The 23,000-nt window shown below is 37.8% G+C and overlaps 1 protein-coding gene across 4 annotated transcripts in view; it reads right to left on the bottom strand.

Annotated features, from left to right (window-relative positions):
• Window positions 1-23,000, bottom strand: part of OPHN1 (oligophrenin 1) — a 581,757-nt gene that overhangs the window by 317,461 nt on the left and 241,296 nt on the right. For all 4 annotated transcript variants that reach the window (XM_087427121.1, XM_004439895.3, XM_087427120.1 and 1 more), the window contains one exon: window positions 2,461-2,571. In XM_087427121.1, the coding sequence (XP_087283247.1) occupies window positions 2,461-2,571 (111 nt within the window). The remainder of the gene's footprint in view (window positions 1-2,460; window positions 2,572-23,000) is intronic.

Below are 23,000 nucleotides of genomic sequence, written 5' to 3'. Positions count from 1 at the left end.
AACAAATTGATTCATTTGGATCCTTTTCAGATAGCATATAAAAACATTCATAATTTGGACAGTATGGGAATAGACTGTATCTTTTCTATCTATATCCTCAGAACCAGCACAGAGTAGTTACTCAATAAATATTTGTTGAATGAATAGATAAGTAAAAGGATAAATAATGAAGTAAGATTCTGTACCTTAATGAAGAATATCATAACGCTAAAAGATCCAAGGAGTCTTAACCCATTTTCAAATTAGAAATGTTTCAGAGGGGTTGCAGAAGAAGACATACAAATGATCAACAAAATATTTTTTTAATGTTCAAAATGTTCAACCCCATTAAAAATCCAATACACATAAATAAAAAATAAAAAATACGATTTTCATCTATCAAATACAAACATTTTAAAAATAATGCTCAATGCTGGCAATAGTAAAGTGTAATAGGAAGTAGTAAAACTTGTTCTATTCTTTTCAGAAAGTAAACAGGCAAATACATATAAATATGCACACACACACATACACACACACACCATATACATATACACATATATGTATATATATAAACAGAAACTATACAGATATGAATATATAAACATATATATTCAGATATATACATGTACTAAACACATGTGTGTATATGCGTGTGTGCATACATACATGTATGTACTAAACACATGTGTGTATATGCATATATATATATATATAAATGTATATGGGTGTGTGTGCCACACACACAGTCATATAGACAATCTCCTGTTTCTCTCCCAAGCTTTCCCAGCTCAGGAAATGACACCACCACCCTCTCAGTCAATCAAGCCAGAAACTAAAGAATCATCCCTGCTTTCTCTGTCACTCACATCTCAATCCAATCCATCAGTAATTCCTGTCAGTTTTGCCTCCAAAATCAATCTCTAATCCAGCCATTCTTTTTTATTTACACTACCACCACCCTAACCAAAGCCAACATCTTCTCTTGCCTTCTCTGCAGTAGAGTCCTAACTGGTTTCCTCACTTTCACTGTTGGCCTCTTCCAAGCCATTCTCCACACAACAAAATCAGCTCATTTCATATCCTATTTAACACCTGTCAGTGGTTTTCCACTACACTTAGACTAAAATCCAAACCCCTTACCATGCCTACAGGACCTATGCCTTCCTGTCAGACATTATTTCCTGCCACTCCCCTTTTCTCTTACCAGTATCTAAAAGCAAAAATCTTTTCATGCCTTGAACACACCTTTCTTTCCTAACTTAAGGACAGTGTGCATGTGTTTTTCTGTGCCTGGAATGTTCTTTCCCCATTATTCACATGGCCTCATCTTCTCTTTCTTTAGATCTTATCTTAAATGACACTTCCAGAAGTCCTCCTTGGCCACTTGATCTAAAGTAGCTGCCTATTCTTGTTCTTTGTTTTAGTCCTTATCACAACTTACAGTTATTTTTTTATGTGTATCCTTCTTTCCCTTCTGTCTACCCCATGAGAGTGTAGTCTTCATAAAGACAGAAACTGAGTCTGTCTTGTTCACTATAGGATACACAGTGTTTAACACAGTGTCTGGCACATAAGACAAGATCAATAAATGTTTATTGGATAAATTAGTAAATATCTGTTTGCACACATACATATACTGATATATACAAATGTGAGGACAGATGCACATGTACACAGATATACATGCTCATGTGCAATGCATATACACATATGTACACACACATGTACACATGTTTACACACACCCAGATCTACAAGTATACATGCACACATAGATAGAAAAAGAAATATAATCGATACACAGAGAATTTAGAATGGAAAATGCTACAATATTAACAGTGATTATCTCTGTAGGAGGTGTTTGTTGTTTTTGTTTTGTATTTCCTATAATTTTTTATAGCTTCTCTGCAATAAAAGTACATTGTTTTTATAATGAAAAAGAAAGTTTTTAAAATTCAACATGGCTTTCAAATCAGAGCACATTATCTTTTACAATAAATTAAGGAGATTTAAGTAGAAAAAATTAAAGTAGATAGAAGTAAAAGTAGTAGAATGAGAATTCATTGAGTGCAGGGACATGAGTTCCTAGCAAAGTGCCTGGTATATGATGGGTAATTTCAGAGGCTTTATGAACGTATGACAGGAAGGAAGGGAGGAGAACAAGGTAATAGGAAAGGTGACAGAGAAATTGAAGGAGAGAAGGAAGGAGAGAGGAAGAAAAGAAAAAGAAAGAAAACACCAGAGGTAGAGAGAGAAAATGTGCGAGGAAGGAGAGAGGGGGGAAGGGTGCTGAAGAGAGAGAGAATATTAGTGAGAGAGCAAGAACAATACAAGCCAGTGTGTCTACTTTATTGACTCATTATTAAGCATTGATTATTATTTACATTCTTTGAGATTCCAATTTTATGATCAAAGTTCTCCACATTTACCTGGCATTTGGTAAATATTTTTAGACCATTCATCAACAGATAGAACTTACTGGCTCCACAATATTGAACTTCTTGGACTCCTGAACTTCCTGGATTTGATAAACATAATCAAGGGAGGACTCGAAGAAATTGTGCCTCTCCTTGTCCACCTGAAGGTCTGCCTGTAGAAGAAGGGTAACAAATGACACAAATTGCCATAGTCATTCATGGAAATCAGTGCTTAAGGACTCAACATAATGCTAGAGCTAGATGAGAAGTTAGCTATCAAGTATTGATCTTATCTCTTTATTTTACAGATAGGGAACATGAAGCCAAGAGAAAGAAAGTGACTGATGCAAGACTTCAGGTTTCTGGTCCAAAAAGGTAGAAGCTTGGACGTTATCACGCCCATCCTCACAAAAGTAAAAAGCTGAAGAAGTTGAAAATCAACAACTCCTCTTACATCCAACAGAGAATTGAAGTCAGAGGGAAAACCATTGCCTCAAATATTGGATAGACACTTGAATATGGAGAATCAGAGCTTACCAGAGCAGAAGCCCAGAAGCAGAAGCCTGTTGCTGTAGCTAGAATCAGACTTTATTTAAAAGAAAACTCTCTAAGGAAATCCAAAGACGGCAGGGAAGACAAAAACGACGACAAGAATTTTAGCCTCTAACAACATCAGCTACAGCAAACTAAGTACTGATGAATTCCTAGCAGGATAAACAAAAAACCTCATACTAAAGGCCTATTTACTTCAGTTCCTTTTACCTGGAACATCATGTCCAACTTTCATCCAAAGATTACAGGGCATGAAAAAAGGCAAAAAAAAAAACCCCAAAACACCAAAAAACACAGTCTGAAGATAAAGAACAAGCATCAGAACCAAACTCAGATAAGGCAGACATGGAGAATGGTAGAATTATAAGACCCAGGAATTACAGCTAAGGGCTGTAACAGAAAAAGAGGACAATACACAAGACCAGATGGGTTATATAAGCAGAGATATGAAAACTTGAAGAAATAATCAAAAGGAAATTCTAGAAATCTAAAATATTAGCATAAACGAAGAACAACTTTCATGGGCTTATCAACAGACTGGACAAGGCTAGGAAAGGAATCAGTGAACTTGAACATATGTCAATAAAAACTTCAAAAAATGAAATGCAAAGAGAAAAAGAAATGAAAAAGATGGAGTAGAATTTTCAATATCTGTTGAACAGTTACAAAAGGTGTAAGATACATATACTAGGAATGCCAAAAGGAGAAGATGAACAAAAGAAATATTTAAAGTAATGATCAGAGAGAAGTCAAGATGGCGGCATACGCCGGGAGCAGCTCACAGGTATGCAGCTCTCCCTGGAGGCGCGGGGCCCTGAGCCGGGGAGCGCCCCCACTGTTGCCATTTTGTGGACCCAGCACAGTCGAGACCAGCGGCATAATATCTGAGTTTGCCTGCTACTAAAACATTGGGGAGTACCCCCAGAAAACCTGGTTCACAAAGAAACTAAAACCAGCTCTTAAAGGGCCCGTGCGCAAACTCACCCGTTTCAGAAAGCATCCTAAAATCACCAGAAAGAAAGGTGCACAGTGCTGTGGTGAAGAGACTCACCTAATAGGCCCTGAGTGCATCTCGGTGAGGGGTGAGACCTCTCCAGGGACTGGGACATTGGTGGCGGCCATTGTTGTGGCCTGGTGTGGGCGTGCTGACACAGACGCCATTGGAGTTCTCCCTGAGGCCTGCTAGCCCAGGGTCTGCCAAACCCGCTAGAGCACCCATTGAATGCAGCTAAGCCAGGGCAGGCAGCCCACCCTAGAGACTGGCCCCACCCAACAACAAGCCCTCAGGCAACTTGTGGGCCTGCATAGATTGGTGACTGGATTCTCTGCAGCCTGGCAACTGAGCCGACTTTAGCGGGGCAGGGTGTGCAGAAGGAGCGGGTGGAGAGTGTGGGGCGGTGGCGAAGTGTGTGGGGCTCCTGCCGTGGAGAGACTGGGTCTGCTTGAGGAAGTCGGGGCGCGCACACAGGGCAGGACTGTGTTGACTGTGTGTGTGGACCTGTGGGCAGCAGGGCTTGTCAGCTGCAGAAGACTTATACTTCTCAAAGAGCCACATAGGGGGTTTGCCCCACCTTCCAAAGCCTGAAACAATTGGGTGCTACTGTGCCTGAGGCCAGCCCCACCCAGCTGCAATCCTCAGAGAGCTGACAAGAGACCTAATAGGCTAGAGGCTTACAGCAATTGCAAGGCCCTGAGCCTAACAACCTGACACGCTGGGGGACTACTCACTTAAAAGAAATACTGAAACACAAATGTGGTATTAGAACTTGCAGCCAACTGTGCTGGGGCTCCCCACACCCGATAAAGAGACTGAAGGACCCACAACAACTACAAGCAGCTGAGCATTACAACAGATCACCAGGAGCATAACTCGGCCTCCCTGGGTGCCTACAGGGAGAGCAAACAGGCCACAATAGAAGGACACATGTAGCCCACATAGGGGCCACCCCTGGAACATTGAGAACTGAGGGAAGCACACTGGAAGCCTCCTAAGGCATCACTCACATAAGGTCACCTATCCAAGAGCAGGAGACGTACCTGACCTACCTAATACATAGACACAAGCACAGGGAAAGAGGCAAAATGAGGAGGCAAAGGAATATATTCCAAGTAAGGGAACAGGACAAAACCCCAGAAAAGGAACTAAGTGAAACAGAAATGAGCAAGCTACCTGACAGAGAGTTCAAACTAAGAGTGTTAAGGATGCTGACTGATCTGGGGAGAAGAATAGATGAACTCAGTGAGAATGTCAACAAAGAAATGGAAGATATAAAAAATAACCAATCACAAATGAAGAATACAATACTGGAAATGAAAAATAAACTAGAGGGACTCAAAAGCAGAGTAGAGGATACAGAAGAACGGATCTGTGAGCTGGACGAAAGACTAGAAGAAATTACCCAAGGTGAACAGGTAAAACAGAAAAGAATTAAAAAGAGTGAGGAAAGTCTAAGGGACCTCTGGGAGAACATCAAGAGCACTAACATCTGTGTTATAGTTGTCCTGTAAGGAGTAGAGCGAGACAAGGGGGCAGAGAATCTATTTCAAGAAATAAGAGATGAAAACTTCCCTAAGCTAAGGAAGGAAACAGACATCCAGGTACAGGAATCACAGAGAGCCCCAAACAAGATAAACCCAAAGAGGCCCACACCAAGACACATCATAATCAAAATGTCCAGAATTAAAGATAAAGAGACAATCCTAAAAGCCGCAAGAGAATGTCAAGTTACATACAAAGGAAACCCCATAAGGCTACCAGCTGACTTCTGAGCAGAAACCTTACAGGCTAGAAGAGAATGGCACAATTTATTAAAGTGCTAAAAGGAAAAATCTTACAGCCAAGAATACTCTACTCAGCAAGGTTATGATTCAAAATGGAAGGAGAGATCAAAATTTTCCAGGACAAGCAAAAATTAAAGGAGTTTGCCACCAATAAACCAGTGCTACAAGAAATGTTAAAGGGACTGATTTAAGGGGAAAAGAGAAGACCATAAACAGGAAAAATTATCTATTTCCATGATAAGAACGTAATGGATACAAATGCACAAAAAAGAGGTTAGATATGATATCAAAAACATAAAAGGAGGGCAGAGGGGAGTTAAAGAGTACATCTTTCAGACAGAGGTCAAACTAAAGTGACCATCAATTCTGTATAGAAGAAGAAAGGAACAGAGAAGGACTACAAAAACACTGAGAAAAAAAAAAGTTAAAAAATGGCAGTAAGTACATACTTATAAATAGCTACTTTAAAAGTCAATGGACTAAGTGCTCCAGTAAAAAGGCATAGGGTGGCTGATTGGATAAAAAAACAAGACCCATATATAGGCTGCATACAAAAGACACATTTCAGACCTAAAGACACTCACAAACTGAAAGTGAAGGGATGGAAAAAGATACTCCACGCAAATGGCAATGAAAAGAAAGCTGGGGTAGCAGTACTCATATCAGACAAAATAGACTTTAAAACAAAAACTGGAAAAGGAGGCAAAGAAGGGCATTACATAATGGTCAAGGGAACAATCCAACAAGAGGATATAACACTTGTAAACATCTACACACCCAATGTAGGTGCACCTAAATATATAAAGCAATTATTAACAGACATAAAAACAGAAATGGACAGTAACACAATATTAGTAGGGGACTGTAACACTCCACTTACACCAATGGATAGATCATCCAGACAGAAGATCAATAAGGAAACATTGGCCTTAAATGACACACTAGAACAGATGAACCTAGTAGATATATACAGAGCAATCCATCCAAACACCGAAGAATACACGTTCTTTTCAAATGCACATGGAACATTCTCCAGGATTGATCACATATTAGGTGACAAAACAAGTCTCCATAAATTTAAGAAGATTGAAATAATACCAAGCATCTTTTCTGATCACACCGGTATAAAACTAGAAATCTACCATAGGTAGAAAATTAGAAAAGCCACAAATACGTGGAGATTAAACAAAATGGTACTGAACAACGACTGGGTCAACGAAGAAGTCAAAGAAGAAATCAAAAAATACCTGGAGACAAATGAAAATGAAAATACGACATGCCAGAATTTATGGATTACAGCAAAAGTGTTTCTAAGAGGGAAGTTTATAGCAATACAGGCCTATCTCAACAAAACAAGAAAAAACTCAAATAAACAATTTAACCATGCACCTAAACGAACTGGAAAAAGAAGAACAAACAGTGCCCAAAATCAGTAGAAGAAGGGAAATAATAAAAACCAGAGCAGAAATAAATGAAATATAGGCCAAATAAACAATGGAAAAAATTAATAGAACCAAGAGCTGGTTCTTTGAAAAGATAAACAAAATTGACAAACTTTAGCTAGACTCACCAAAAAAAAAAGAGAGAAGGCACAAATAAGTAAAATCAGAAATGAAAGAGGATAAATTACAACAGACACCTCAGAAATACAAAAGATTATAGGAGAATACTGTGAAAAGCTATATGCCAACCAATTCAACATCTGAAAGAAATGGATAAATTCTTAGAATCATACAACCTTCCAAAACTGGATCAAGAAGAAGTAGAGAATTTGAATAGACCAATCACCAGTAAGGAGATCGAAACAGTAATCAAAAAAACCTCCCCAAAAATAAAAGTCCAGGACCAGACACCTTCCTTGGTGAATTCTACCAAACATTCAAAGAAGACTTAATACCTATCCTTCTCAAACTCTTCCAAAAAATTGAGGAGGTGGGAAGCTCCCTAACTCATTCTATGAAGCTGACATAAGCATGATACCAAAACCAGAGCAGGACGACACAAAAAAAGAAAATTACAGGCCAATATCACTGATGAACATCGATGCAAAAATCCTCAACAAAATACTAGCAAATCGCATACAACAATATGTTAAAAAGATTATACACCACGATCAAGTGGGAATTATTCCACGTATGCGGGGATAGTTTAACATTCACAAATCAATCAACGTGATATACCACATGAATAAAATGAAGAAGAAAAATAACATGATCGTCTCAATAGATGCAGAGAAAGCATTTGACAAGATACAGCATCCATTTATGACAAAAACTCTCAATAAAATGGGGAAAAAAGGAAAGCACCTCAACATAATAAAGCCCATATAGGACAAACCCACAGCTAATATCATCCTCTATGGTGAAAAACTGAAAGATATCCCTCTAAGAACAGGAACCAGACAAGGATGCCCACTGTGACCACTCCTATTTAACATAGTACTGGACGTCCTTGCCAGAGCAATAAGGCAAGAAAAAGAAAAAAAAGCGATCCAAATTGGAAAGGAAGAACTGAAACTGTCACTATTTGCAGATGACATGATTTATATATAGAAAACATTAAAGAATCCACCAGAAAACTTTTATAAGTAATAAACGAATATGGTAAAGTTGCAGGATACAAAATCAACATACAAAAATATGTTGCATCTCTATACACTAACAACAAAGTAGCAAAAAGACAAATTAAGAATACCATTCCATTTACCATTGCAAGAATAGGATAAAATACATAGGGATAAACTTAACCAAAGAGGTGAAAGAGCTGTACACGGAAAACTATAAAACACTGCTGAAAGCAATTGAAGAAGACACAAAGAAATGGAAAGATATTCCGTGCTCTTGGATTGGAAGAATTAACATAGTTCAGATGTCCATACATCCTAAAGCAATCTATAGAGTCAATGCAATCCCTACCAAAGATCCAACAACATTTTTCACAGAAATAGAACAAAGAATACAAAAATTTATATGGAACAACAAAAGACCACATATAGGTAAAGGAATCCTGAGAAAAAAGAACAAAGCTGGAGGTATCACACTCCCTGATTTCAAAATATACTACAAAGCTATAGTAACCAAAACAGCATGGTTCTAGCACAAAAACAGAGACACAGATCAATGGAACAGAATCAAAAGCCCAGAAATAAACCCACACATCATGGACAGCTAATCTTTGACAAAGGAGCCAAGAACATACAATGGAGAAAGAAAGTCTCCTCAACAAATGGTGTTGGGAAAACTGGATAGCCACATGCAAAGAAATGAAAGTAGGCCCTTACCTTACACCATACACAAAAATTAACTCCAAATGGATTAAAGACTTGAATTTAAGACCTGAAACTATGAAACTTCTAGAAGAAAACATAGGCAGTATGCTCTTCGACATCGGTCTTAGCAACATCTTTTCAAACATCATGTCTGACCGGGCAAGAGAAACAACAGAAGAAACAAACAAATGGGACTACATCAAACTAAAAAGCTTCTGCACAGCAAAGGAAACCATCAACAAAACGAAAAGACAACCTAACAATTGGGAGAAGATATTTGCAAACCATACATCTGATAAGGGCTTAATCTCCAAAATATTTAAAGAACTCATGCATCTCAACAACAAAAAAACTACCAACCCCATTAAAAAATGGGCAAAAGACCTGAACAAACATTTCTCCAAAGAAGATATACAGATGGCCAACAGACACATGAAAAGATGTTCAACATCATTAACTATCAGAGAAATGCAAATCAAAACTACAATGAGATATCAACTCACGTCCGTCAGAATGGCTATAATTAACAAGTCAGGAAACAACATGTGTTGGAGAGGATGTGGAGAGAAGGGAACTCTCATACACTGCTGGTGGGAGCGCAAACTGGTGCAGCCAATATGGAAAACAGTTTGGAGATTCCTCAAAAAATCAAGGATAGAACCACCATATGATCCAGCTATTCCACTGCTGGGTATTTATCCAAAGAACTTGAAAACACCAATGCATAAAGATACATGCACCCCTGTGTTCATTGCAGCGTTATTCACAATAGCCAAGACTTGGAAGCAACCTAAGTGGCCATCAAGGGGTGAATGGATAAAGAAGCTGTGGTATATATACACAATGGAATACTACTCAGCCATAAGAAACAATGAAATCCAGCCATTTGTGACAACATGGATGGACACTGAGGGCATTATGCAAAGTAAAATAAGTCACAGGGAGAAGGTCAAATACAGTATGATTTCCTTCATTAAGTAGTAGACAATAACAACAATAAACAGACACATAGAGACAGAGATTGGATTCGTGGTTACCAGAGGAGAAGCAGGGAGGGAGGAGGGCGAAAGGGATAATTCAGCACATGTGTGTGGTGAGGGGTTGTAATTAGTATTTGGGTGGTGAACATGATGTAATCTATGCAGAAATAGAAGTAGAATGATGTACACCTGAAATTTACACAATGTTATAAACCAATGCTACTCCAATAAACAAAAAATTAAAAAACAAAAGTAATGATCACTGAAAATTTTCCAAATTGGATACCAAACTACAGATTGAGAAAGCTCAGAGAACAACAGCAGGATAAATAGGAAAAAAATCTACATGTAGGCATATCAATTCAAACTACAGAAAGTCAAAGACACAGAGAAAAATCGTAAAATAAGGAAGAGCAAAAACACCTTAACTGAAGAGGAGCAAGGATAAGACATTTCTTATGAAACCATGCAAAAGGAAGAGAGTAGAGTGAAATATTTAAGGTGTAGAAAGAAAAAAATCACAAACTTAGAATTCTCTGTCCAGTGAAATTATCGTTCAAAAGTGAAGGAAAATTAAAGAATGTCTCAAACAAACAAAAATTGAAGGAGTCTGCTCCCCCTAGAGTTAGAATACAAGAAATGTTTCAAGAAATTCTTCATACAGAAGGAAAATGATATAGGTCAGAAATATGTACCAACATAGAGAAAAGAAGACCACTAGTGAATGAATGGATGAAGGTAAAATAAAATCTTATATTTTTCTTATTCTTAACTGATCTTAAAGATAAGAGTTTGTTCAAAATAATAATTGCAAATATGTATTGGGTGATTATAGATTATAAAAAGTGAAATGAATGACAATAATATTTTAAGGGACTAAAGGGAGAAATTGACAATACTGTGTTATAAGGTTCCTGTAATACCAACAAAGCAGCATAGTGTTATTTGAAAGTGGACGTGGATTAATTGTAAATGCATACTGCAAACTCTAGGATAACCACTAAAAAAGGAAAAAAAAAAACATTATAATTGATATGCTAAGAGACGATAGAAAATGGAATCATATATAATTTTCAATTAAAAAAAGAGATGGCAAAAAAAAAGACTGAAAGCCAAACAAAAAAAAAAAGAAAGAAAACAAAGAACAAAGGTAATGAATGGAAAACTGTAACAGATATGGTAGATATTTATCCAACTATATCAATAATCACTTTAAAGGTCAATGGTCTAAACACGCCGATTAAAAGGCAGAGACTGTCATAGTGCATAAAAAATAAGAGCCAACTAAATGTTATGTACAAGACATCACTTTAAATATAAAAGGCATAGATAGATTAAAATTAGAGGTATGGAGAAAGATATTCCATGCCAACATTTAATCAGAAACAAAAGCTAGAGAAGCTATATTAATTTCAGAAAAGGGAGACTTCAGAGGAAGGAAAGCTATTAGGAAAAAAGATGGACACAACATAATGATAAATGGGTCAATTCTCCAAGAAGATATAATAGCCCTTATTATGTATGACAGAACATCAAAACACATGAGGCAAAAACTGACAGAACTACAAAGAGAAATAGATGAATCCACTATTAGAGTTGGAGACTTCCTCTGTCAGTAATTGACCGATCCAGGAGGCAGAAAATCAATAAAGACATAATTGAACTGAACAGCACCACCAGTCAACTCTATCTAAATAACATCTATAGAATGCTATCAAACAACAGCAGAATACATCTTATTTTCAAGCTCACATGGAACAATAACCAAGATCAATCACATACTGGGACATACAATACATTTGAACAAATTTAAAAGAACAGGAATCATATAAAGTATACTCTCAGACCACAATTAAATTACACTAGAAATTAATAACAAAAAAATAGTTGGAATACACCAAAATAGTTCAAGATTAAACAGCATATTTCTAAATGACACATGGGTCAAATAGGAATTCCTAAGAAAAATTAAAAAATATTTTCAACTAATGAAAATGAAAATACAACTTAATATTTGTGGGATGCAGTGAAGGCAGTGTTTAGAGGAATATTTAAAGCATTAAATACAAATATTAGAATAGAGGAAAGATCTAAAATCAATAATTTAAGATTCTACCTTAAGAAACTAGAAAAATAACAGCAAATTATACATGAAGGAAGCACAGGAAAATAAATAATAAAAATTAAAGAAGAAACCAATGAAATTGACAACAGGAAATCAATAGAGAAAAATCAAAAAAAATAAAAAGCTGGTTCATTCAAAAGATCAGGAAAACTGCTAAGACTACAGACAGGTTAACTAAGAAAGAAAGAGAGAAGATATAAATTTAAAATGTCAGAAATGAAACAGGGGACATCACTACTGATCTCATGGACATTAAAAAAAAATAAGAGAGGAATGTGATTAACAACTTTATGTCCACAAATTTGATAACCTAGATGAAATGGACCAGTTCCCCAAAAGACACAATCTTCCAAAAGTCACACAATGTAAAATAGACAATCTGAGTAGACATATCTACTAAGGGAATTTAATCAATAATCAATAGCCTTCCAAAAGAGAAAGCACTAGGCCCAGATGGGTTGACTGGTTGATTCTACTAGACATTTTAAAGAAGAAATGACACCAAATTTCTACACTATTCCAGAAAACTCATTCCCAGAGGCCATAAATATTATGCTACTAAAACGAGACAAAGAAATTACAGTAAAAGAACAGACGAATAGCTCTCATGAACATGAATGCAAAAATTCTCAACAAAATATTAGCAAATCAAATCCAATAAGGTATGAAAAAAATTATACATCAGGACCATGTGGGATTAATTCCAGGTATGCAAGTCTGCTTCAACATTCAAAAATCAATTGATGTAATCATCACTTCAACAAGCTAAAGAAGAGTGACATCAGCAACATGGTGGAGTGAGCTGTTCCCTTTGTCTCTTCCCCTCTGAAGCACAACTAAACAGACTCTCATTGAACAACAGAGGACACCCACACAGCAAAACAGGATGCATGAGAGACCCATGCAGCTTTACATCTGCAGGTGGATGGACTGGGTCCCTGAGAAGCAGTGGAAATATGTGAGCAACCCCCTACCCATCCCCAGCAGCAGTGAGCCAGGTCGTGGGTCCTCTCACAGTGGTAGGTGCTACTCTAAGAGGAGGAGGGGTCAGCCAGGACTCTGGGTGAATGCTATCCTAGTCCACAGGAAAACACCCCATGCCACCACAGCCCTGCCAGTGGGAACACGCTGCACCATGACTGTAAGAAGAAGAAGTGACAGCCCTGCACATGTGCACAAATACATTCCCGCCCTCTGGGAGGGCCCACTGTGCTGCTGGGTCCCCCCAGAAGGAATGCACCTAGGTGCAACTGTAAGGAGAGGTGACGGCAGCCCTGCATGCACATGCAAATGCTTTCCCAGCCTGCAGGAGCACCCATTGTACTTGAACAACTTTCAACAGATGGGGTGGGATTAAAAACACAGCTCTTGCTTACCCCAAGCAGGAGCAGGTGTAATCTGTGACCTGATACTACCACAAATGCACCTGCACAGGATTAGTTCATCAAATATCATGAAAAACTACAGGAACAATTTAGAGCAGAAGGAAAATGACAACTCTCTAGAAACCACCCCTGACGTCACAGAAATTTACAATCTAAATGACAGAGAATTCAAAATAGCTGTCATAAAGACACTCATCGAGTTACAAGAAAACTCAGAAAGACAGTTCAATGAGCTCAGTATTAAAATTGAGAATCAGAAGGAATACTTCACGAAAGAGACTGAAACTATAAAAACACAACCAAAGTGAAATTCTGGATACAAAGAACACAATTAATGAGATAAATAATCTAGAATCCTTAAAAAATAGAGTTGACATTAAGGAGGACAGAATTAGTGATTTAGAGAATAGAAATATAGAAATGCTTCAGGTGTAGAAGGAGAGAGAACTAAGATTTTTTTTTAAAAAAGAAGGAATTCTTCAAGAAATATCTGACTAAATTAGGAAAAGTAACATAAGCATTATAGGCATTCCAGAGGGAGAAGAGAGGGAGAAAGGAGCAGAGAGCTTGTTCAAAGAAATAACAGCTGAGAACTTCCCAAAGTTGGAGAAAGAACTGGACTCAGAAGTATATGAAGCCAACAGAACTCCTATTACATCAATGCAAAAAGACCTTCTCCAATACATATAATAGTAAAACTGGCAAAAGTCAATGACAAAGAAAAAATATTAAGGGCAGCAAGGCAGAAGAAAATAATTTACAAAGAAAACCCTACCAGGCTTTCAGTGGATTTCACCACAAACCCTACAGGCTAGGAGAGAATGAAGTGATATATTCAAAATAACAAAAGACAAAAACTTTCATCCAAGAATACTCTATCCAGCGAAACTATCCTTCAGATATGATGGAGAAATAAAAGCTTTCCCAGATAACAAAACCTGAGGGAGTTCATCACCATTAGATATCCCTTACAAGAAATGATGAAGGAAGCTCTCATACCTGCAACAAAAAGGTGAAGGTCTACAAAGCTTTGAGCAAGGAGAAAAATGGACAAAATCAGAAAACTGCAGCTCTATCAGAACAGGTTATCAAACAATTATAACACAAAAGATAAAGGGAAGGAAGGAAGAAAAGTAACTATAAACACTTCAATTTCATCACAAACTCACAATACATAACACAATAATTTGTGACAACAATAACTCAAAAGGGGATGAGGAAAGGGACGGAACCTACAGAGGCTAACAGAGATAAGAAGCTTTCAGAAAATGGGCTATATGATCTACAAGATCTTTTAGACAAATTTCATGGTAACCACTAAACAAAAATTCAGAGCAGATCCACAATTAATAAATCAAGAGAAAACTGAGAAAACCACAATAGAAAACCACCAAACTGAAAAGGCAGTCAGAAATAAAAGGGAAGAGAAATAAGGGAAATACAGCACAACCAGAAAACAAGAGATAAAATGCCAGTATTAAGTCATCATATATCAATAATCACTGTAAATTTAAATGTACTGAATTCTCCAATCAAAAGACACAGAGTATCTTGATAGAATAAAAAACAAGACCCAACAGTGTGCTGCCTCCAGGAAACACATCTCAGCTTTAAAGACAAACATAGGCTCAGAGTGAAGGGATAGAAGACAATAGTCCAAGCAAATGGTAAACAAAAGAAAGTAGGTACTGCCATACTTATATCAGACAAAGCAGACTTCAAGATAAAAAAGACAATGAGAGACAAAGAGGGGCAATATATAATAATAAAAGGGACTTTCCACCAACAGGACATAACATTTATGAATAGATATGCCCCTAACACAGGTGCATCAAAGTATGTAAAGTGACTATTAAGAGACCTGAAGGGAGAAATTAACAGCAACACAAAAATAGTAGGGGACCTCTACATCCCACTTACATCAATGGATAGATTATCCAGACAGAAAGTCAACAAGGAAATAGTGGAATTAAACAAAAAACTAGACGAGATGGACTTAATAGATATATACAGAAGACTACACCCAAAAACAGCAGAATATACATTCTTCTCAGGTGTACATAGAACATTCTCAAAGATAGATCACAAGTTGGGAAACAAGCTAAGCCTCGATAAATTTAAGAAGACTGAAATGACATCGAGCTATGATGCTCGATGCTTCATAATACTTCTCCGACCATAATGCTATGAAACTAGAAATGAACTACAAGAAAAAAGCTGGGAAAGTGACACATATGTGGAGAGCAAACAACATGCTATTGAACAACCAAGGGATCACTAAAGAAATTAAAGGAGAAATCAAAAACTGTCTGGAGACAAATGAAAATGAAAATACACTATACCAACTCATATGGGATGCAGAAAAAGCAGTCCTAAGAGGGAAATTCACAGAAATACAAGCCCATCTTAACAAACAAGAAAAGTCTCAAATAAGCAATCGTAAACTATACCTAACAGAACTAGAAAAAGAAGAACAAACAAAGCCCAAAGTCAACAAAAGGAGCAAAATAAAAAAAGAGAAGAAATAAAAGAAATTGAAACCATAAAAACAGTAGAAAGGATCAATGAAACTAAGAGTCAGTTCTTTGAGAAGATAAACAAAACTGACAAACCCTTAGCCAGACTCACTAACAAAAAAAGAGAGAAGGCTCAAATAATAAAATCAGAAATGAAAGAGGAGAAATTAAAAGGTATACCACAGAAATACAAAGGATTAAAAGAGAATACCGTGAAAAACTATATGCCAAAAAATCCAGCAATCTAGATGAAATGGATAAATTCTTAGACACATACAACCTCCCAAAACTGAATCAAGAAGAAATAGAGAATCTAAATAGACTAGTCATAAGTAAAGAGATTGAAACAGTAATCAAAACCTCCCAAAAAATAAAAGTCCAGGACCAGATGGCTTCTCTGGAGAATTCACTCAAACATTCAAAGAAGATTTAATACCTATCCTTCTCAAACTACTCCAAAAAATTGAAGAAGATGGAACACTTCCTAACACATTTTATAAGGTCAACATCAGTATGATCCCAAAGCCACACAAGGACAACACATGGAAGGAAAATTACAGGCCAACACGGCTGATGAACATAGATGCAAAAATCCTCAACAAAATATTGGCAAACCAAATACAGCAATACATTAAAAGGATCACGATCGAGGGGATTCATACCAGGGACACAGGGATGGCTCAACATCTGCAAATCAATCAATGTGATACACCACATTAACAAAATGAAGAATAAAACCACAAGGTCATCTCAATAGACGCAGAGAAAGTAATTGACAAGATCCAACATCCATTTATGATACAAACACTCAATAAAATGGGTATAGAAGGAAAGTACCTCAACATAATAAAGGTCATATATGACAAAACCACAGCCAACATAATACTCAACAGGGAAAAACTGAACACCATCCCTCTGAGAACAGGAATAAGACAAGGGTGCCTACTCTCATGACTATTATTCAACATAGTACTGGAGGTTTTGGCCAGAGCAATTAGGCAAGAAAAAGAAATAAAAGGTATCCAAAATGGAAAGGAAGAAGTAAAACTCTCACTGTTTGCAGATGACATGATTCAATATATAGAAAACCCTCAAGAATCCACCAGGAAATTATTATAAATAATCAACAACTACAGCAAAGTTGTAATCCAAAAATAAACATACAAAATCAGTTGCATTTCTATACATTAACAACAAACTAGTAGAAGGAGAAGTCAAGAATTCAATCCCATTTACAATTGCAAAAAAAGAATAAAATATCTAGGAATAAATTTTAAAAACAGTAAATTTATACACAGAAAACTATAAGCCATTATTGAAAAAAACTGAAGAAGACATAAAGAATTGGAAAGATATTCCACGTTCATGGATTGGAAGAATAAACATAGTTAAAATGTCCATATTACCTAAAGCAATCTACAGATTCAATGCAATCCCAATCAGAATCCCAATGACATTCTTCATGGAAATAGAACAAAGAACCCTAAAATTTATATGGAACAACAAACGACCCTGAATAGCCAAAGCAATCCTGAGAAAAAAGAACACAGCTGGAGGCATCACAATCCCTAACTTCAAAATATACTACAAAGCTAGTAATCAAAACAGCTTGGTACTGGCACAAAAACAGACACACAGATCAATGGAACAGAATTGAAAGCCCAGAAATGAAACCACACATCTATGGACAGCTAATCTTTGGCAAAGGAGCCAAGAACATACAATTGAGAAAGGGAAGACTCTTCCATAAATGGTGCTGGGAAAACTGGATAGCCACATGCAAAAGAATGAAAGTAGACAATTATCTTATACCATACATGAAAATTAACTTAAAATGGATTAAAGATTGAATGTAAGACCTGAAACCATAAAACTCCTAGAAGAAAACACAGGCAATACACTCTTTGACATTGGTCTTAACAGCATCGTTTGAATACTATGTCTACTCAGGCAAGAGAAACAAAAGAAATATTTTCAAATCATATATCTGACAACAGGTTAATATCCAATATATAAAGAACTCATACATCTCAACAACAACAAAAAAAACAATCCGATCAAAAAATGGGCAGACGATACAAACAGACATTTTTCCAAAGAAGATATACAGATTGTCAACAGGCACACGAAAAGATGTTCAACATCACTAATTATTAGGGAAATGCAAATCAAAACTACAATGAGATATCACCTTACACCCCTCAGAATGGCTATAAAAAACAAGACAAAAAACAATAAATGTTGGAGAGGATGTGGAGAAAAGGGAACCCTCATACACTGCTGGTGGGAATGCAAACTGGTGCAGCCATTATAGAAAGCAGTGTAGAGATTTCTTAAAAAATTAAAAATAGAAATACCATACAATCCAGCTATCCCACTACTGGGTATTTATCCAAAGAATTTGAAATCAACAATTCAAAGAAATTCATGCACCCATATGATCATTGCAGCAATATTCACAATAGCCAAGACATGGAAGCAACAAAAGTCCGCTTCAGCTGACGAATGGATAAAGATGATGTGGTATATATATATATATATATATAATGGAATACTACTCAGCCATAAAAAAAGACAACATTATCCCATTTGCAACAACATATATGCACCTTGATGGTATAATGTTAAGCGAAATAAGACAGACCAGAGAAAGACAAACACTGCATGATTTCACTCATATGTGGAAGATACACATGGATACATAGAACAGATTAGTGATTACCAGAGGGCAAGGAGGTTGGTGGGTAGGCAAAAGGGGTAAATGGGCACATATGTATGATGACTAATAAAAATTAGACTAATGGTGGTGAGCATGAAGCAGTCTATACAGAATCTGATAAATAATAATGTGCACCTGCAATTACAAAATGTTGTAAACCATTATGACCTCAATAAAATAATTGGAAAAAAAAAACAACTAAAGAAGAAAAATCATAGGATCATTCCAACAGATATAGAAAAAGCATTTGACAAAACCTAACATCCATCCATTCATGATAAAAAAAAACTCTCAGTAAACTAGGAATATAAGGGAACTTCCTCAACTTGATAACGCACAGCTGCAAAAAACCTACAGCTAACATCATACTTAATGGTGAGAATCCCGATGCTTTCCCTCTAAGATCAGGACAACTCCTATTCAATCATTAGAATTCCAAGCTAATGCAATAAGACAAGAAAAGGAAACAAAGCGTATATACAATTGGAAGGAAGAAATAAAACCGTCTTTTTTTGCACATGACATTATTTTGTAGGTAGAAAATTTCCAAAGAATCAACATAAATCTCCTGGAAATAATAAGCAACTATAGCACAATTGTAGGATACAAGGTTAACAAACAAAGGTCAATTGTTTTCTTATATGCTAACAGTGAACAATTGGAATTTAAAATTAAAAACAACACCATTTACATTAGAATAAAAAAATTGAAGTACTTAGGTATAAATCAAACAAAATATGTGTAAGATCCATATGATGCAAATCATAAAACTCTACTGAAATAAATCAAAGATCTAAATATATGGAGAGATATTCCATGTATATGGATAGGAAGACAGTATTATCAAGATGTCAGTACTCCACAAATTAACCTATAGATTGAATGGAACCTAATCCAAAATCCCTGCAAGCTATTTTCTGGATATCAACAAAGTGATTCTAAAGTTTGTATGGAGAGGTAAAAAAAAAAAATCCAGAATAGCCAACACAATATTAGGTGAGAAGAACAAATTGAAGTAGTGACATTGTCTGATTTTGAAATTACTATAAAGCTATAGTAATCAAAACAGTTTGGTACTGGTGAATGAATAGGCAAATAGATCAATGGAACAGAATAGAGAGCCTGAAATAGATCCACATAAATATAGTCAATTGATCTTTGACAAAGAAGCAAAGGCAATACAATGGAACAAAGATAGTCTTTTCAATGAATGGTGTTGGAACAACTGTACATCTTCATGCAAAAAAAAAATATAGACAGACCTGCTTACATCTTTCACAATTAACTCAAAATGGATTATATACCTAAATGTAAAGCTCAAAACGATAAAACTCCTAGAAGGAGAGGGAGTCAAGATGGCGGCGTGGGCAGACTCTGAACTCACCTCCTCCCGTGGACACAGCCAATAAACAACGACTCGTGGAAAAATTACCCCTGAGACAGAACTGAAAACTGGATAAGAGGAACTCCTGCAACAACAGACAATCCTAACTGGGGTAGAAGAGGCAGAGACTCCCTTCCGGAGAGGAAAAACGCCGCCTTCACAAGCCGCCAGCGTCACAGCCGCCGGCAGCAGCTCACAGGTACGCAGCCTCCCTGGAGACACGGGGTCCTGAGCCGGGGAGCACCCCCGCTGTGGGCATTTTGTGGACCCAGCACAATAGAGACCAGCGGCATAATATCTGACTGTGCCTGCTACTAAAACACCGGGGAGCACCCCCAGAAAAGCTGGTTCACAAAGAAACTAAAACTGGCTCTGAAAGGGCCCGCGCGTAAACTCACCCGTTTCAGGAAGCACCCTAAAATCACCAGAAAGAAAGGTGTACAGGGCTTTGGTGACAAGACACTCACCTAATAGGCCCTGAGTGCATCTCGGTGAGGGGTGAGACCTCTCCAGGGACTGGGACATTGGCGGCGGCCATTGTTGTGCCTGGTGTGGGCGTGCTGACACAGACGCCATTGGAGTTCTCCCTGAGGCCTGCTAGCCCAGGGTCTGCCCCACCCGCTAGAGCACCGATTTAAACCAGCTCAGCCAGGGCAGGCAGCCCACCCTAGAGACTGGCCCCACCCAACAACAAGCCCTCAGGCAACTTGTGGGCCTGCATAGATTGGTGACTGAATTCTCTGCAGCCTGGCAACTGAGCCGACTTGAGCAGGGCAGGGTGTGCACAAGGAGCGGGTGGAGAGTGTGGGGCGGTGGCAGAGTGTGTGGGGCTCCCGCCGTGGAGAGACTGGGAGACTGGGTCGGCTTCGGGAGGTCGGGGCACTCACACGGGGCAGGACTGTGTTGACTGTGTGTGTGGACCTGTGGGCGGCAGGGCTTCTCAGCCGCAGAAGACTGCGGCTCAAAGACCCACATAGGAGGTTTGCTCCACCTTCCAAAACCTGAAACAATTGGGTGCTCCTGTGCCTGAGGCCAGCCCCACCCAGCTGCAATCCTCAGAGAGCTGACAAGAGACCTAATAGGCTAGAGGCTTACAGCAATTGTAAGGCCCTGAGCCTAACAACCTGACACGCTGGGGGACTACTCACTTAAAAGAAATACTGCAACACAAATGTGGTATTAGAACTTGCAGCCAACTGTGCTGGGGCTCCCCACACCTGATAAAGAGACCGAAGGACCCACAACAACTACAAGCAGCTGAGCATTACAACAGCTGGCCAGGAGCATAACTCAGCCTCCCTGGGCGCCTACAGGGAGAGCAAACAGGCCACAACAGAAGGACACACATAGCCCACATAGCGGTCAACCCTGGAACATTGAGAACTGAGGGAAGCACACAGGAAGCCTCCTAAGCCATCACTTACATAAGGTCACCTATCCAAGAGCAGGAGACGTACCTGACCTACCTAATACGTAGACACAAGCACAGGGAAAGAGGCAAAATGAAGAGGCAAAAGAATACATTCCAAGTAAGGGAACAGGACAAAACCCCAGAAAAGGAACTAAGTGAAACAGAAATGAGCAACCTACCTGACAGAGAGTTCAAACTAAGAGTGTTAAGGATGCTCACTGATCTGGGGAGAAGAATAGATGAACTCAGTGAGAATGTCAACAAAGAAATGGAAGATATAAAAAATAACCAATCACAAATGAAGAATACAATACTGGAAATGAAAAATTCATTAGAGGGACTCAATAGCAGAGTAGAGGATACAGAAGAACGGATCTGTGAGCTGGACGAAAGACTAGAAGAAATTACCTGAGGTGAACAGGTAAAAGAGAAAAGAATTAAAAGACTGAGGACAGTCTAAGGGACCTCTGGGACAACATCAAGCGCACCAACATCCGTGTTATAGGTGTCCCGGAAGGAGAAGAGCGAGACAAGGGGTCAGAGAATCTATTTCAAGAAATAATAGATGAAAACTTCCCTAACCTAAGGAAGGAAACAGACATCCAGGTACAGGAATCACAGAGAGCCCCAAACAAGATAAAGCCAAAGAGGCCCACACCAAGACACATCATAATCAAAATGTCCAGAATAAAAATAAAGAGAAAATCCTAAAAGCCGCAAGAGAATGTCAAGTTACGTACAAAGGAAACCCCATAAGGCTATCAGCTGACTTCTCTGCAGAAACCTTACAGGCGAGAAGAGAATGGCACGATATATTTAAAGTGCTAAAAGGAAAAAAGTTACAGCCAAGAATACTCTACCCAGCAAGGTTATCATTCAAAATGGAAGGAGAGATCAAAATTTTCCCAGATAAGCAAAAATTAAAGGAGTTTGTCACCAAGAAACCAGTGCTACAAGAAATGTTAAAGGGACTGATTTAAGGGGAAAAGAAAAGTCCACAAATAGGAAAAATTATCTATTTCCATGATTAGAACATAATGGATACAAATGCACAACAAAGAGGTTAGATATGATATCAAAAACATGAGGGAGGAGGGTAGTTAAAGAGTACAGCTTTCAGACAGAGTTCAAACTAAAGTGACCATCAATTCTGTATAGAAGAAGAAAGGAACAGAGGACTACTAAAAGTGAGAAAAAAAAAAAGTTAAAAAATGGCAGTAAGTACATACTTATCAATAGCTACTTTAAACGTCAATGGACTAAATGCTCCAATTGAAAGGCATAGAGTGGCTGACTGGATAAAAAAACAAGACCCATATATATGCTGCATACAAGAGACACACTTCAGACCTAAAGACACTCACAAACTGAAAGTGAAGGGATGGAAAAAGATACTCCACGCAAATGGCAATGAAAAGAAAGCTGGGGTAGCAGTACTCATATCAGACAAAATAGACTTTAAAACAAAAACTGTAAAACGA

The sequence above is a fragment of the Ceratotherium simum genome, chromosome X (assembly GCF_057802395.1).
Source record: "Ceratotherium simum simum isolate JZ-2026a chromosome X, ASM5780239v1, whole genome shotgun sequence".
NCBI lineage: Eukaryota > Metazoa > Chordata > Mammalia > Perissodactyla > Rhinocerotidae > Ceratotherium > Ceratotherium simum.
The sequence above is the reverse complement of the archived record's forward strand: the minus strand, read 5'-3'. Positions and strand labels throughout refer to the sequence as shown.